Source organism: Protopterus annectens, chromosome 2.part1 (genome assembly GCF_019279795.1).
Source record: "Protopterus annectens isolate FY-2018-M chromosome 2.part1, PAN1.0, whole genome shotgun sequence".
NCBI classification, from domain to species: Eukaryota; Metazoa; Chordata; order Ceratodontiformes; family Protopteridae; genus Protopterus; species Protopterus annectens.
This window is the reverse complement of record NC_056729.1, coordinates 1,888,338,471-1,888,353,573: the sequence shown is the minus strand read 5'-3', so window position 1 is coordinate 1,888,353,573 and position 15,103 is coordinate 1,888,338,471. Positions and strand designations below refer to the sequence as shown.

The 15,103-nt window shown below is 41.4% G+C and overlaps 1 protein-coding gene across 1 annotated transcript in view; it reads left to right on the top strand.

The window, feature by feature from the left end:
- The window catches only part of LOC122794686 (lipopolysaccharide-induced tumor necrosis factor-alpha factor homolog), a 135,656-nt gene that overhangs the window by 88,031 nt on the left and 32,522 nt on the right, over positions 1 to 15,103 (top strand). The window contains exon 3 of the mRNA XM_044063315.1: positions 11,974 to 12,130. Within this exon, the coding sequence (XP_043919250.1) occupies positions 11,974 to 12,130 (157 nt within the window). The remainder of the gene's footprint in view (positions 1 to 11,973; positions 12,131 to 15,103) is intronic.

Sequence of the window (15,103 nt, the reverse complement as noted above, 5' to 3'; positions counted from 1 at the left end):
TCCAATTGTCAAGATTTTTCTTAAAGAGGGCTAATGAGGAGCTTTGCCTGACATGAATGGGTAGTCTGTTCCAGAGCATGGTAAGTCTCTGGGACAGGAATCTATCCCTCCAGCATGTTCTGTTTATTGTGGTGGCAATGTTTAGGTCCCTGGACCATGTGGCTTGGAGGGATTGGACTTTCCTTACATGTAGCATGTCCAACAGATCTGGGTATGACATGGCTTTGTATGTTAGGCAGAGGTCGCCTCTGAGTGTAGGTGATAAGCAAAGAGTAGAGCTGGAATTTTTTGAGATGGTCTGCGTATGGCATCTGTTTGAGGCCGGTAATCCTCTTAGTGAGGTATTTCTGTGGCCTTTCCAGAAGTTATAGATGTCTTGCGAGGTACATGCCAAATTCGGCATTTTACTATATAATGGGTCTGATGAGGGATGAGTAGAGAGGAACAATATAGTGATAGAACTGATATTTAGAAATGTCAGACTAGGCAATCAAAAGAATGACACTGAAAAGGGAAATTAGACGGATCCTGAGGTTACAAGCAGACAAAGGTTCAGGACTTAATGACAGGGTCTCTCTGAAGCCATTTTTGGTAGTGAAAAACTTCAAACATTGAGCATCTTCCCTTTAAAGCTTTAGTTTTTTTCAGAGTCAATAAATTAGTGTGTGACGAATACATTGTTTTTTAGTGGTTTTAACTTATTTATTGTAATTTCATGCGCAAAATTTTTTTAGTGTTTAAGTTTTTTTTTATATAGGTATAGGTCACCATGATGCCATTAGGTTGAGCTTCAGTAGCTATATAATAGTTTTAAACCCAATTTAGAGCATGCTTTTAATAAAATTTACAATATGTTGTAACATGCTTATGGTATTACTATGATACCAGTTTAATTTTATAAGTAGATAGGTGTTTTATATAGGATTCTTGTAGTTACCTTAAAGCACTGCGCACTTTATTATATGGATTTTAGAGATTTGTATTTTAAGATATGTCATTAGATTTTGCATATTGATTTTGGTATTAATTCTTTTCAGATGTTGTTCTTATTTATATTTATATTATGTGTTTAGAGCTGAGGTGTTATATTACATATTATATATAGTATAAAAAATTTTTTTAAAAATTTCTTAAACGTACATATGTGCATCTTACATTTCTATATGCAATGTATACTAGATAAGCATATGTTTTAGCAAAGTTTTATGAACTTAGAAATGTTTCTAGATAAATAGTCACATGATTTAAAGCCGAACGAAAGAAATAGTACTACCATATGATCACATGATGTTACTTAGCTATATTATTCATGATAACAACATATGATTGGTTGTAAAATAATAGAGACAAGATATTTCAAAGGTGGTTAATTCAGTATTCAGTTAACAGTCTGATGAAGCATTCATGTGGAATGTGAAAGCGTTTACTGGGAACGCGTTATGTTTGTTTTTGTTTTGTTGTACTTTATCTCAATAAATGGTCAGCTTCCTATAGTCGTGGTGTGTCCTCTACTAGCCTTGCTTTTGGATTTCTTTTGTTGCTGTTTTGGAGGCACTTTACCCTTGGCTGTGATTGTTTTTTGGATACACCATAGAAAGGAACAATGACTTCTTTTTTTCCTGGAGGTGAACCCCTATGTGATGAGGTGTGCTACATAGAAGGATTTCCTGAGTACTGAGGCAATGTGATTATCAAAGGAGAGACTACTGTCCACCTGTGTCCCAAGGTCTCTTATCACACTTTCGGTGTTTATTAGGCTACCACCTATGTGGTAGTTCATGGGTACAGTGTTTTTCCCAAAGGGGATGACAATGCACTTCTTGGCACTGAGCTTGAGGCCATGAATTTGACACCAAGCATCAGTCTCAGTGAGGCCCCTTTGTAGAATGTCCACATCATTAGGTGATTGTATTATGGCACCTAGTTTGCAGTCATCTGCGAACTTCATTAGCCAAAGACCTGCTGTATTAGCCTGGACTTCTGAGAAGGAGATAACAGACAAGAGAGAACCCAGGACTGAGCCCTGTGGTACTCCACTTTTCACTGGTCTGAAGTTGGATTTGGAGTTGGCTACTTTCACTGTGTGGGTTCTGTCAGTGAGCCAATTGGACACCCATCTTGTGACATAGGGATTTATGCCCAGTCTAGTGAGTTTATCTATAATTCCAGAGTGGGGGGTGGTGTTGAAATCCTTGGCGAGGTCAAGATAGGCTGTGTGCACCATCTTACCCTTGTCCACAGCTCTGGTGACTTCTTCAAAGAAGTCAATCAGGTTTAGGAGACATGACCTACCTTTTACAAACCCAAACTGAGTGGGGTCCAGAGTTTGGAGGTTACCTATGTCCTTGTTTATAAGCTCCAAGATGATATGTTCCATGGCCTTGCAGACCAGGCACGTCAGGCTAATGGGGAAGCAGTTTCTGGGGTCCGTGGTGGTGCCCCCCCACCAGTTCGTTCTGTAGCTCATGCAGAATGCAGCCTGGGATGTTGTCAGCTCCCATGGATGCTGTTTTCTTAGCTATGGAGAGTGCGGTCTTACTTGTGCAGCCGTGATTACATGGGCTTTGCATTCTTCTGATATAGTGCTGGGCACTTTGGGGAGTGAGAGGCGGTGACGCTTGCACTAAACCTATCTGCCAGGATGTTGGCAATATCAATTGGTTCTGTATATTTAGTGCCATTGTGCTGTAGCTCAGACCAGATCTGAGTGTCACCAATGACATTCTTGACATAGCTGTTGAATGCTTTGTGGTTGTTTTTAAAATCAGTGGCAATTTTTATTTTTGTAACTAGCTTTGGAAGATTTTATGAGGGCTCTCAGCTTCTTACTGAGGCTGACCAGGGAGTTCCTGCAATCAGGGGATTTTACTCTTTTTTGCAACAGCTTCATACTTCTGTTGTAGAGCTTGTTTATGACAGGGGACTGCCAAATTGGCTTCCTTTTTTTGGAGGATAGCATTTTGGTTCTGTTGGGGATGGCACAATCCATGCACTCCTGTATGTACTTATACAGTGCATTTGTATAGGATTCAGCAGTCGTACCTCTATGTTCTGTCTGTATGGGTGTCATGAAGCTTGCCACTTCTGTCTTAAGAAGCATGAAGTTGGCTTTGGAGAAGTTTTTTACAGTGGTTTCCTTAATGGGGGGTGAGGGTGGGATATTGATGTCTAGGGTGATTAGCTTCTGGTTGGATCTGACCAGCGAGAAGTTGACCTCTGGTGTGGAACATCAGTTGCCTATGTTGGTAATGACCAGGTCCAGCATACTGCTGCCCCTGGTGGGGTATGGACAAGCTGATCCAGGGCATTGGAATTTATGAATTCCAGAAAGCCTTGAGTAAATGATTTAGTACATGAGTAGCTTTCCCAGTTGATGGTGGGGTAGTTGAAATTGCCCATTATTAGGGTATTGGGCTGTACCTTCATATTACCCAGTATATCAAGAAACATGGAGTGGGCATCCTGGAGCATGGCGGGGGATTTGTAACAAGCTACAACCTGGATTACAGTCTTACCCAGTGTTAGCTGCACTTGGATAATTTTGGATGCATTATGTTGAGCAACTAGCCTGAAGGTGTGGATATCCTTAATGAATATGGACATGCCTCCACCTTTAGTGTTTCGGTCCAGGTTAGGTAGCCGGAAGGTGTGGTATGAGTTATAGCCTGGTAATGCAAGGGTGCTCTCTGGTGCCTTGAACCCGGTCTCTATCACTGCACAGATGTCGCTGTTCTCCATTTTAAGGACTGCCTTGAGTGAGTGCATTTTGAGGTTTAGACTTCTAGCATTGAGTAGCATTACCCTCAGATTTTGCTTGCTTGTATCTGTTATGGTGGTGAATTTGTCATGTGAACCTTGCCTAAAAAAGTCACTATAGGGGTGGCAAGAGCCTTAGCCAGTATCTGGAATCCCAAGGGTGACAGGTGCAGGCCATCTCTGGCAAAGCATCGTGGATTATCGATCATGTCATCCCAGGTAGACAGATACTGGATCCCCTTAAAATGACACCAGAAGCTTACCCAATTGTTAAAGTCAATAATTTTGTCCTTGTTTTGAGGTATCATTCTGGGTGATGGCCGGATGCTACTCAGGGCTAGGGTCATACCTGCCTGGGCTGCAAGATAAGATAGCTCCTCCATGTCTCTTTTCATGTAGTCCAGAGAGGTACGTCTCAGGTCATTCACACCAACATGGACAATGGCAGAGTCATATTTGTACTTGTTGTGGAGTGACCTGAGTGTGTACGTTATGTGGTGGATCCTGGCACCTAACAGGCAGCTGATAGCTTCTTAAGAATCTAAGTGTCAACTTGCAGATATGCACTGAACTAGTGCAAAATAGCACTGCAACATCCTGGTAGATAGATTCAGTGCAAACTTCACCCCCCACCCCCAAAAGGGCCCACAACAATACCAGAAAAGTGTGGTGTCCTGGAAATCACAGATGCACAGGTGAAAATAGCCCTTTCAAAAGCCAAAAATACAGCATCAATGGGGCCAGATGGTGTCCCAGGCTGTGTCTTGCACGAACTACAGAACAAACTAACCCCCCACCTAAATACGCTGTTCATCCACAGCCTCTCCACAGGCTACATGCCCTTAGAATGGTGCACAGCAATGGTTATTCCACTCCACAAAGGAGGGGCCACAACTGACCCTGGTAATAAGTCTGACTAACCTGGTCTGCAAGGCTATGGAGCGAATCATCATGGAACTCATTAACAAAGACATTGGGAACCTCCAAACACTTGACCCGACCCAGTTTGGCTTTGTTAAGGGCAGATCATGCCTACTAAACCTGGTTGACTTCTTTGAGACAGTCAGCAAGGCAATAGATGAGGGAAAGGTTGTTCACACAGCCTACCTTGACCTCACCAAGGCTTTCAACACCATTCCCCACTTGGGTATTACAGAAAAACTCACCAGCCTGAACATAAACCCCTACGTCACAAGATGGGTTGCCAACTGGCTTACAGACAGAACTCACACAGTAAGAATAGCGGACTCCAGGTCCGATTCTAAACCAGTCACAAGTGGTGTCCTACAAGGCTCGGTCCTATGACCCCTACTGTTCGGCATATACTTCTCAGAAGTACAGGCAAACACAGGAGGACTATGGCTAATCAAGTTCCCTGATGACTGCAAACTGGGAGCCATAATTGACTCTCTGGCTGACATGGACATCCTTCAAAAGGGCCCTACTGAGACGGACACCTGGTGTCAAAGTCATGGCCTCAAGCTAAATACCAAAAAATGCATAGTCATCCCATTTGGGAAAAACAAAATACCCACGAATTACCACATAGGTGGCAGCCCCCTTAATACGGAAGTGGTAATAAGTGATCTGGGGACCCATTTAGATAGTAATCTCTCCTTTGACAATCATATTGCCAAAGTAGTTAAGAAATCCTTCTATGTGGCCCATCTAATTACTAAAGGGTTTGCAGCTAGAAATAAAGAGGTTATAGTGCCCCTCTACTCATCACTCATCAGACCCATCATAGAGTACAATGCCCCATTTGGGATGTACCTCACAAGACACTAACAACAGCTGAAGAGACCACAAAGTACCTCACCAAGAGGAATGCTGGCCTCAAACATATGTCCTATGCAGCCCGACTGAAACAACTCCGGCTGTACTCAATGGCATATTGCTTACTCAGAGGTGATCTCTGCCTGACTTACAAAGCCATGTCCAACTCAGAATTGATAGACATGCTCCAACTAATGAAATCTAAGTCACTGCGAGCCATGCGCTCTAGTGAGCTAAACCTCACCACAACAATAAATAGAACATGCTGGAGGGATAGATTCCTGTCACAGAGACTCCCCATGCTTTGGAACAAAATTCCAAACTACATTAGGCAGAGCCACTCACTAACATTCTTCAAGAGAAACCTTGACAAATGGATGGGTAACAGAAAATACATCCCTAGGATCACTTCATTGGCTCTGCTTGACAGAGGATCAGTTAATTAATCAATGTAGCGGCGAAAGCCGACACACTCTGGCTAGGCTTATAAATTTGCTCAGGCAGATAGCCTAGTACCTACCTATGAACCTATGAACCTATGATAGTAACTTTCTCCTTGTTTAGCCTGATGAGTGGAACATCAGTGTGCCTGATTATAGAGTCACCTATGACTAGAGTGTTGGGTATGTTGTTATGCCTTATGGGCTGTGGTTGAGTGGCACACTGAGTTTGTGGGCTATGTGTCATTTGGGTTGTGTTGGGGGTAGAGGTTGCTTGCATTCCTGCTTTGGAGGTCCCAGTTGCTTGTGTAGATTTTTATTGTGAGCCTCTGTGAATGTAGGTTTGTGTTTTGTCTTTCTGTGTGTGTGTTTTGGTGGTGTAGGTTTTGAAGGACTATGTGATGAGTGTGGTGTGGTGCAAGTGTTTACCTTCTCCTCTTGACTGTCTAGTCCAGTCTTGGGTGAAGAGAGCTTTGCTTCTAGTTTGGCTATATATGCACATCTCTCATAGGTTGTAGTGTTGGGTGGTAGGAAGGCAGGGTTGTCTGTGTACATGAAGCAATGGCTGCATTGCCCCGAGATGCCCAGATTCATCAGGTAGGCAGGAGAAAACAGCGGGAGCTGACCCTTAGACATGCCTGGATATTTGCTTATTTATTAAGTACTAAAAACTGTTTTCCTCTAGACAAGTGAGGAAAGTTGAGTGCTGTAGTAATTTGTAGCTTATTTAGTGCTTACAATGAGTTCTGAACAAGTGCTGAGCTCCAAGAAACTGATTTGAGTGCTGAAACTAGAAAACTGGCTAGTTCTAAGAAACAAAATTAAGGTGGAAGGCTTCTCTCCAACAAAGAAAGGCTCGGGGGCTCAGAAGCTTACAAACAGTACAGGAAAGGCATAAAACAAGCTTAGACATTTTTTTAAGTGAAAAGGGGAAAGGAAGAGCAGAAACTAAGTGGGTTGGCCTTCTCAAATGTTCTCCCTGGATTAGATAGCATGAGATAATGACACTAGACTGGGAGGAGTGTCCCAGATCAAATTTACAGTAGGGGCGGGCAACTGCAAAGCTACCCACTTTAAGTACAGTTTCTTGGATTGAAATCAGAACAAAAAAAAAATCCAAACAAATGCTTAATAAATGTAGACAATTTCCAGTTAATACCTCACAGACAGTGAAACTAGCTAGAAAAGTATGCAGCAGACAATAAAGGTGCTATAAATAATGGGTAAAAATAAGCAAAAAAACAAGATACTTAATGTTATATATTACAGATCTGAGTTTCCTCAGTGCCCTATCTCCGATTAGCTCAGTGTGAAATAGAAGAAACAGTCCCAAGTTAACTTCTTAGGTAACAGAAAGTTAAAACCTGAAGCAACTTTAATAAAAGCACAAAAGAACCAATGAGGTGCTTACTCCAAGCCGTAGTCCAGCTAACCCCAATCAGCCAATGACCATAAACAATCCCCTCTCACTGAAATGCAGTATGGCTTTGGCTAAACTAAGATGACCTTGAACATGTGCTCAGACACACAGCCTCCACAACAACTAGGCCCATAACACAAGCCTGAATATGGACAATGCTACAAATACCCACACTACTTAGGCAGAAAAAAAACTGCAGAAATGTTTATCACAGCAGAAGAGCAGCAGTGAGCCTTTCAATGAAAGTTTTAAACAGATAAAGGAGCAAGAAGACACTAGAGAAAGCTTTTAACTGCAAACAAGTTATATGATACACTCCTTGGCAGGAAATCGGAACAAAAAACCCAAACAGATGCTTAATAAATGTAGACAATTTCAAGTTAATACCTCACATGCAGTGAAACTAGCTAGAAAAGTATGCAGCAGGCAATAAAAGTGCTATAAATAACTTGTAAAAATAAGCAAAAAACAGGATACTTATCATAGGTTAGTACTAGGCTAATTGCCCTTGTGGGCCATTTTAAGCCTAGCCAATTACCCCACGTGAGAATCAAACCCTGCACCTTGCGTTTGCCAGGTAAACACCTTAAACATTATGCCATCCTCCCACTTAATGTTATATACTACAGATCCGAGTTTGCTCAGTGCCCGTCCTCCAATTAGCTCAGTGTGAAATGTCAGAAACACTCACAACTTAACTTCTTAGGTAACAGAAAGTTGAAACCTGAAACAACTTTAAAAAAAGCTCGAAAGAACCAATGAGGTGCTTACTCCAAGCTGTAGTCCAGGTAATCCCAATCAGCCAAAGACCATAAACAATTCCCTCTCACTGAAATGCAGTATGGCTTTGGCTAAACTAAGATGGCCTTGAACATGTGCTCAGACACACAGCCTTCACAACAACTAGGCCCAAAACACAAGCCTGAATATGGACAATGTTACAAATACCCACACTACTTAGGCAGAAAAAAAATGCAGAAATGTTTATCACAGCAGAAGAGCAGCAGTGAGCCTTTCAATGAAAGTTTTAAACAGATAAAGGAGCAAGGAGACTCTAGAGAAAGCTTTTAACTGCAAACAAGTTATATGATACATTCCTTGGCAGGAAATGAGAACAAAAAACACAAACAGATGCTTAATAAATGTAGACAACTTTCAGTTAATACCTCGCACACAGTGAAACTAGCTAGAAAAGGATGTAGCAGACAATAAAACTGCTATAAATAACTGGTAAAAATAAGCAAAAAACAGGATACCTAATGTTATACATTACAGATCCGAGTTTGCTCAGTGCCCTTCCTCCAATTAGTTCAGTGTGAAATGTCAGAAACACTCACAAGTTAACTTATTAGGTAACAGAAAGTTGAAACCTGAAACAACTTTAAAAAAAGCTCGAAAGAACCAATGAGTTGCTTACTCCAAGCCTTAGTCCAGGTAACCCCAATCAGCCAATGACCATAAACAATCCCCTCTCACTGAAATGCAGTATCATTTTGGTTAAACTAAGAAGGCCTTGAACATGTGGTCAGACACACAGCCTCCACAACAATTAGGCTCAAAACACAAGCCTGAATATGAACAATGCTACAAATACCCACACTACTTAGGTAGAAAAAAACTGCAGAAATGTTTATCACAGCAGAAGAGCAAAAGTGAGCTTTTAAATGAAAATGTTAAACAGATAAAGGAGCAAGGAGACTCTAGTGAAAGCTTTTAACTGCAAACAAGTTATATGATACACTCATTGGCTGGAAATCAGAACAAAAAACCCAAACAGATGCTTAATAAATCTCGACAATTTCCAGTTAATACCTCACACACATTGAAACTAGCTAGAAAAGTATGCAGCAGACAATAAAAGTGCTATAAATAACTTGTAAAAATAAGCAAAAAAACAGGCTACTTAATGTTATATATTACAGATCTGAGTTTGAGACTGTTCCACAGTTATTTCTTGTAATAGTACTTACTATTCATAAACCACATGCCAGCAAAAAAGCAAATTCAAACATAGTACCATTCTAGCAGTCTTTAAATTAAGTTCAATCTTACTTTCTGAGGCAGTAACTGGAGCGGTACACAAAACCAGATGGTTACTCTGACAAGTTTGGGTGGAAAACCTTGTTAAACTCTCAGTAACAGTAATAGACTAATTTAGGAGCATGAGCTGCTGGCACTGTGTGCCACACAAGAGGCACGAATCTGCGGCTACTAATAATACTGGACCGGTCACCATGTAAGGACATGTTGTCAGCTTCACTGATGAAATGTTAACTATTATGGGATAAAGACTTTGCTATAGTGTCTCTCAGGCAGATCTCTGGGTCATGTAAGGCATAATGACCTTGTAATAGTCTAATGAGGGACTTTCTGTGTGAGTGGGGACCTGTTGGGTCAACTTCATCCATTTGGCCTAAGACCAGCCCTGCCAGATTCATGCACACACACACACACACACACACACACACACACACACACACACACACACACACACACACACACACACACACACACACACACACACATCCATACAATGTAGTTAACTACTTTTGTTTTATTTGTTTTTCAGACGCTCACCAAACAAGGTTTTTTAAGTGGCGTAGCGAGTGAGGGCAAAGTAAACCAGCAGCTCAGCTCATTGCAGCTGAAGCTGTAGTTACTGTTATCTTTTTCTTTTTTCATTATTATTTATTTGATTCTTTATCTGACGATTCCTAAACAATTTACAAGGGCAACGCTTGTGGTTGCCATTCCTTTTCTCTATCCATGCTTCACAGTATACATTAATACCCTGTTGGTGAACTTGTGTTCTCCATTCGGATATCACATTTACTTTCTGATAATTTTCTAAGTTAGCAGATAATGTGACTTGTAATACTATTACTTTTATCCATTATACTATTCCATAAAGCTGATAAGAGTGTCTATGTTCAAATTTTGATTTTGTGGTCTGCATTAAAGGAAACAGTGAACAATGGAAGACATACAAAAAATTATCAGGTCCCTATTTTCTTTATAATAATAATAATATATTTACTAATCAGGAAGACTCACTGGGCATACACACCGTTTTGAGGGAAAACCCCAGGAGCAATGATGGCTTTAGTGAATAGATCAAGATCTTACAGAAAGCAAATGAGGGTTGTAAGAATCAAATTTTTTACAGGAAATACAGCTTGCAATCTTAACCTCTTCACCAAATGCCAGATTTGCCATTTAAATGTTCCTATCTTCAGAAATATGTTGAGGCTGTGAATGCAGTTTTGGAGAATGAAAACAACCAAAGAAAATGTTTGCTGTAACTACTTTTGCTGAGCCTCTGATTATTTCTTTCAGGGGGCAAGTCCTCCTGCACCCCAGGGTATCCTCAACCCCTAAACTTATGTATATCAAGTCTGAGTTTGTACAACAATGGATTAGAAAGATGAAAACTCCACTATTAGAGAAAGTAGTTTCAGAAAACATTCTTTCATCTTTTTATGTTTGCTAAACCTGCTGTTGATGAATTGACAGGAACTTCCATATTCTAAGAGCAACAGGAGAGGAATGCAAAAGTTGAGAAGTACTGAGTCCCTCATCTGTAGAATTTAAGATATTTTTGAACATTAATGACTACCTTTCCTTTCCCAGAAAGCATAGAAAGATGGTATATATGCTAAACCCAGAGTAGCAGTATGCCACTGCTTACCCACAATTCTCAGCTGCAGTGATGGACACTCGACGATAGACTTGTGCCTCCTGACTACCCAGTATAGAAGGTACAGTTCTGGATCTTCTCAAGGATAGTGTTATTGCTGTAGGATTCTGATAATACACACACCTCCATTTGAGGCCGAGTTCCATCTCTCCCTAGTTGGCTTCTCCAACACGCATGCCACCAGGCAAAGACAGGTCATCTGCCAATATTTAGGGACAAAATCTTTATAACATAAAGTGTGTCTATGTTCAAATTTTGTTTTTGTGGTCTGAGTTGAAGGAAACAGTGAACAATGGAAGACATGCAAAACCATTAAAAGCTGTTCTCATGAAACATTAATATTGCACCAAGTCTGCATTTATTCACATGAAAGCCAAAGCACACATTCTTACAGGTAGGTGCAGGTACCCCTGCAAAAAAGAAGCCTTAAGGAGAAGAGTGATTTTCAAGATATGGTCTTCTTCTGTGTTTTCACATTTTTTTTTTTTTTTTTTTGGGCTTTTCGGCACTCGCCATTTTTAGTGCCGATTTTTCAATAGGGAACTCAAATGAATTCATCCATCGGCACCAGCAAAACATTTTTTACACTTACTCTGCCTCAACTTTGGTTGTATTATACAAATGACTGCTGAGCACTGATAGGAAATGAGTAATGTGTGTTCGCTTACATTTAGCATCTTTCTGAGTCTGTATTGGAAAGAATCAAACACTACAAATATGGAAGCAGTGCATAGTAGTTATTAGCCGTGGATTTTAAGAAAATATGTAAAGCCTGTTTGTCATCATTCTTATTCATTAATGGTAATGCAAAAACTGGTTATACCCACTGCATTGATTATTCTGTAAAATAGTTATTAAATCAGACTTTTTCTGCTTTTCTATAGTGACAAATCAACCAATTGTTGTTGCTCCTCCAATGGTCTTCAAAGGTACCCCAGTTCAGATGACGTGCCCTTCTTGTAAACGTGACATAATGACTCAGCCAGTTTACAAAGCAGGGGGGATGACATGGCTTATATGTGGCATTCTTGGTATTTTTGGGTATGTATAGATCAGTGTTTGTCACATTACTGCAACTTTAATAAGAACATATCAATATTCCATGTGAAATGTTAAGAAATATAGATATTAACATATGACTTTTACAAGTTCAGAACAAGATGAAGACAGGTAAGGTGGGAATTCTATTTCACATTTTTATGCTACGTTGATAAAGCAGAGATAGGAAATATATACATATTTTTCCATTAATAAATTTATTTATGAAGCTCTGTTTATAAATGATTGCGTTATTTGTAAAATATTAAAGGGATGCATTTGTTAATATTATAGGTTCATAGGTTCATACTAGGCTATCTGTCCTAGGGCATTTATAAGCATAGCCAGAGTGTGTTTGGCTTTCGCCACCCATTTTAAATTAATTTTGCTATGCCTTTTTTGAGGTTAGTATACTGTGCCTCTGTCTAACAGTGACACAGAAGTGATAGCCAGAGTAAACCTACGATCTCCCATCCACTCATCAAGATTCCTCTTGAAGAGAGTCAATGTGGGACTCTGCCTAACCTGGACTGGGATTTTATTCCAGAGTGAAGGGAGCCTCTGGGTTATGAATCTGTCCCTTCAGCATGTCCTATTTATTTCAGTGCTGAGGTTCAAGTCTCGAGCGTAGCTCGATGGGATTTGGATTTTCTGAGGTGCAGCATGTCCATTAATTCCGGGTTGGACATGGCTTTATACGTCAGGCACAGATCGCCTCTGAGCAGGCGGTATGCCACTGAGTAGAGCTGGAGTTTCTTTAACCGGGCAGCATATGGCATCTGTTTAAGCCCTTTGATCCTCTTGGTGAGGTACTTTTGGGGTCTTTCCAGTTGCTGCAGGTGTCTGGTAAGGTACATCCCAAAAGGGGCATTGTACTCAATTATGGGCCTGATGAGGGATGAGTAAAGAGGTACGATGACCTCCCTGATCTAGATGTGAATCCCTTCATGATTAGGTGGGCTATATAAAATGTTTTTCTAACCACTTTGGCCACGTGGTTGTCAAATGAGAGATTGCTATCAACTTGGGTCCCCAGGTCCCTAATGACTTCTTCTGTACTTAATGGATTACCACCTATGTGGTAATTAGTGGGCACTTTGTTTTGCCAAAGGGGATGACTATACACTTTTGGCATTTAGCTTGAGGCCATGGCTCTGGCACCAGTTGTCTGTTTCTATGAGGCCCTTTTGGAGGATGCTTGTGTCGGCTGGAGAGTTGATTATGGCGCCCAGTTTGCAGTCATCTGCGAACTTGGTCAGCCACAGTCCTTCCGTGTTGGCCTGTACCGAGAAATATATACCGAACAAGAGAGGTCCCAGGACTGAGCTTTGTGGGATGCCACTTGTAACTGGTTTGGAGTCTGACATGGCTCCAGCAATTCTAACCATGTGGGTTCTGTCCTTGAGCCAGTTTGCAACCCATCTAGTGACATAGGGGTTTATATTTAAGCTGGTGAGCTTATCTATAATGCCCGAGTGGGGTATTGTATCGAAGGCTTTTGCGAGGTCCAGGTAGGCTGTGTGGACCACCTTCCCCTCGTCAATGGCCTTGGTGACTGTTTCAAAGAAATCGACCAGGTTTAAGAGGCAGGATCTGCCCTTAACAAAGCCAAACTGGGTAGGATCCAGTGTCTGTAGGTCCCCAATATCTTTATTTATGAGGTCCATGATGATCCTTTCCATAGCTTTGCAGACCAAGCTAGTCAGGCTTATGGGGCAATAGTTTCCAGGATCTGTTGAGGCAACATCTTTGTGGAGAGGGACCACTGTTGCTGTACGCCACTCTTTGGGTACATATCCTGTAGTAAGGCTAAGATTGAACAGTAGTTTTATGTTTGGGTTTAGCTCTTCTTGGAGTTCATGTAGGACGCAGCCCGGGACACCATCTGGTCCCATTGATGCTGTGTTTTTGCTTTGGAGAGGGCGGCTCTTACCTGAGCATCTGAGATGTCAGCGGGGCAGCACTCTGTTGGGATAGATATTTGTCCTTTTGGTGGCGAGAGGGGGGAGAAGTTTGCACTGAACCTGTCAGCTAGGATGTTGGCAATGTCTTTGGGCTCGGTGTATTTTTTGTCATTTTGGACTAATTCTGAGCATATCAGGGAATTCCCACCCAGGTTCCTAACATAACTAAAGAAAGCCTTGTGATTATCCTTAGTGTCCTGTGCAATTTTTCTCTCGAAGCTGGCCTTAGACGATTTTATGAGTGCCGTAGTTTTTGCTAATACTGATCAGAGATGCCTTCCCTTTTTGGGATTTTGCTCTATCATGTAGTAGCTTCCTCCTTCTATTGTATAGTTTGTTTATGGCTGGGGTCCACCAGACAGGACGTCTGCCTTTGGAGGATTGGGTCTTGGTTTTATTTGGGATTGCATGATCCATGCATTCCTGAAGGTGTTCATAGAATGCGTTTATAAAGGATTCTGCAGTCTGGGCCGTATTTTCCACAGGCCCGGGGGCTTTGAAGGATTTCGCCTCGGTTTTGAGGCGTGTGAAATTTGCTTTAGAGAAGTCTTTCACTGTGGTTTTCTGGACAGGGGGTGGGGTCGGGATGTGAATATCCAGTGAGATTAGTTTATGGTCTGATCTTACCAGTGAGGGATACACTTCTGGTCTGGAGCATAGTGTCCCCATGTTGGCGATGATCAGGTCCAGTATGTTTTCCCCTCTTGTGGGAGTGGTAACAAGTTGTTCCATAGCATTTGAGTTTATAAATTATAGGAACCTTTGGGCTAGGGTGTTGGAGCTAGAGTAATGCTCCCAGTCTATGTTTGGGTAGTTGAAGTCGCCCAATATAATGGTGTTTGGAGAGACCTTCATATTTTCCAGTATTCTCAGGAAGGCCAAGTGGGGTTCCTGTGTTTGGGAGGGTGGTCTGTAGCAGGCTATAAACTGGAAGGCAGTTTTACCCACAGTTAGTTGCACATGGATAGTCTCTGATGCTTCGTGCTGTGCCACCAACCTGGAGGTGTGGGTA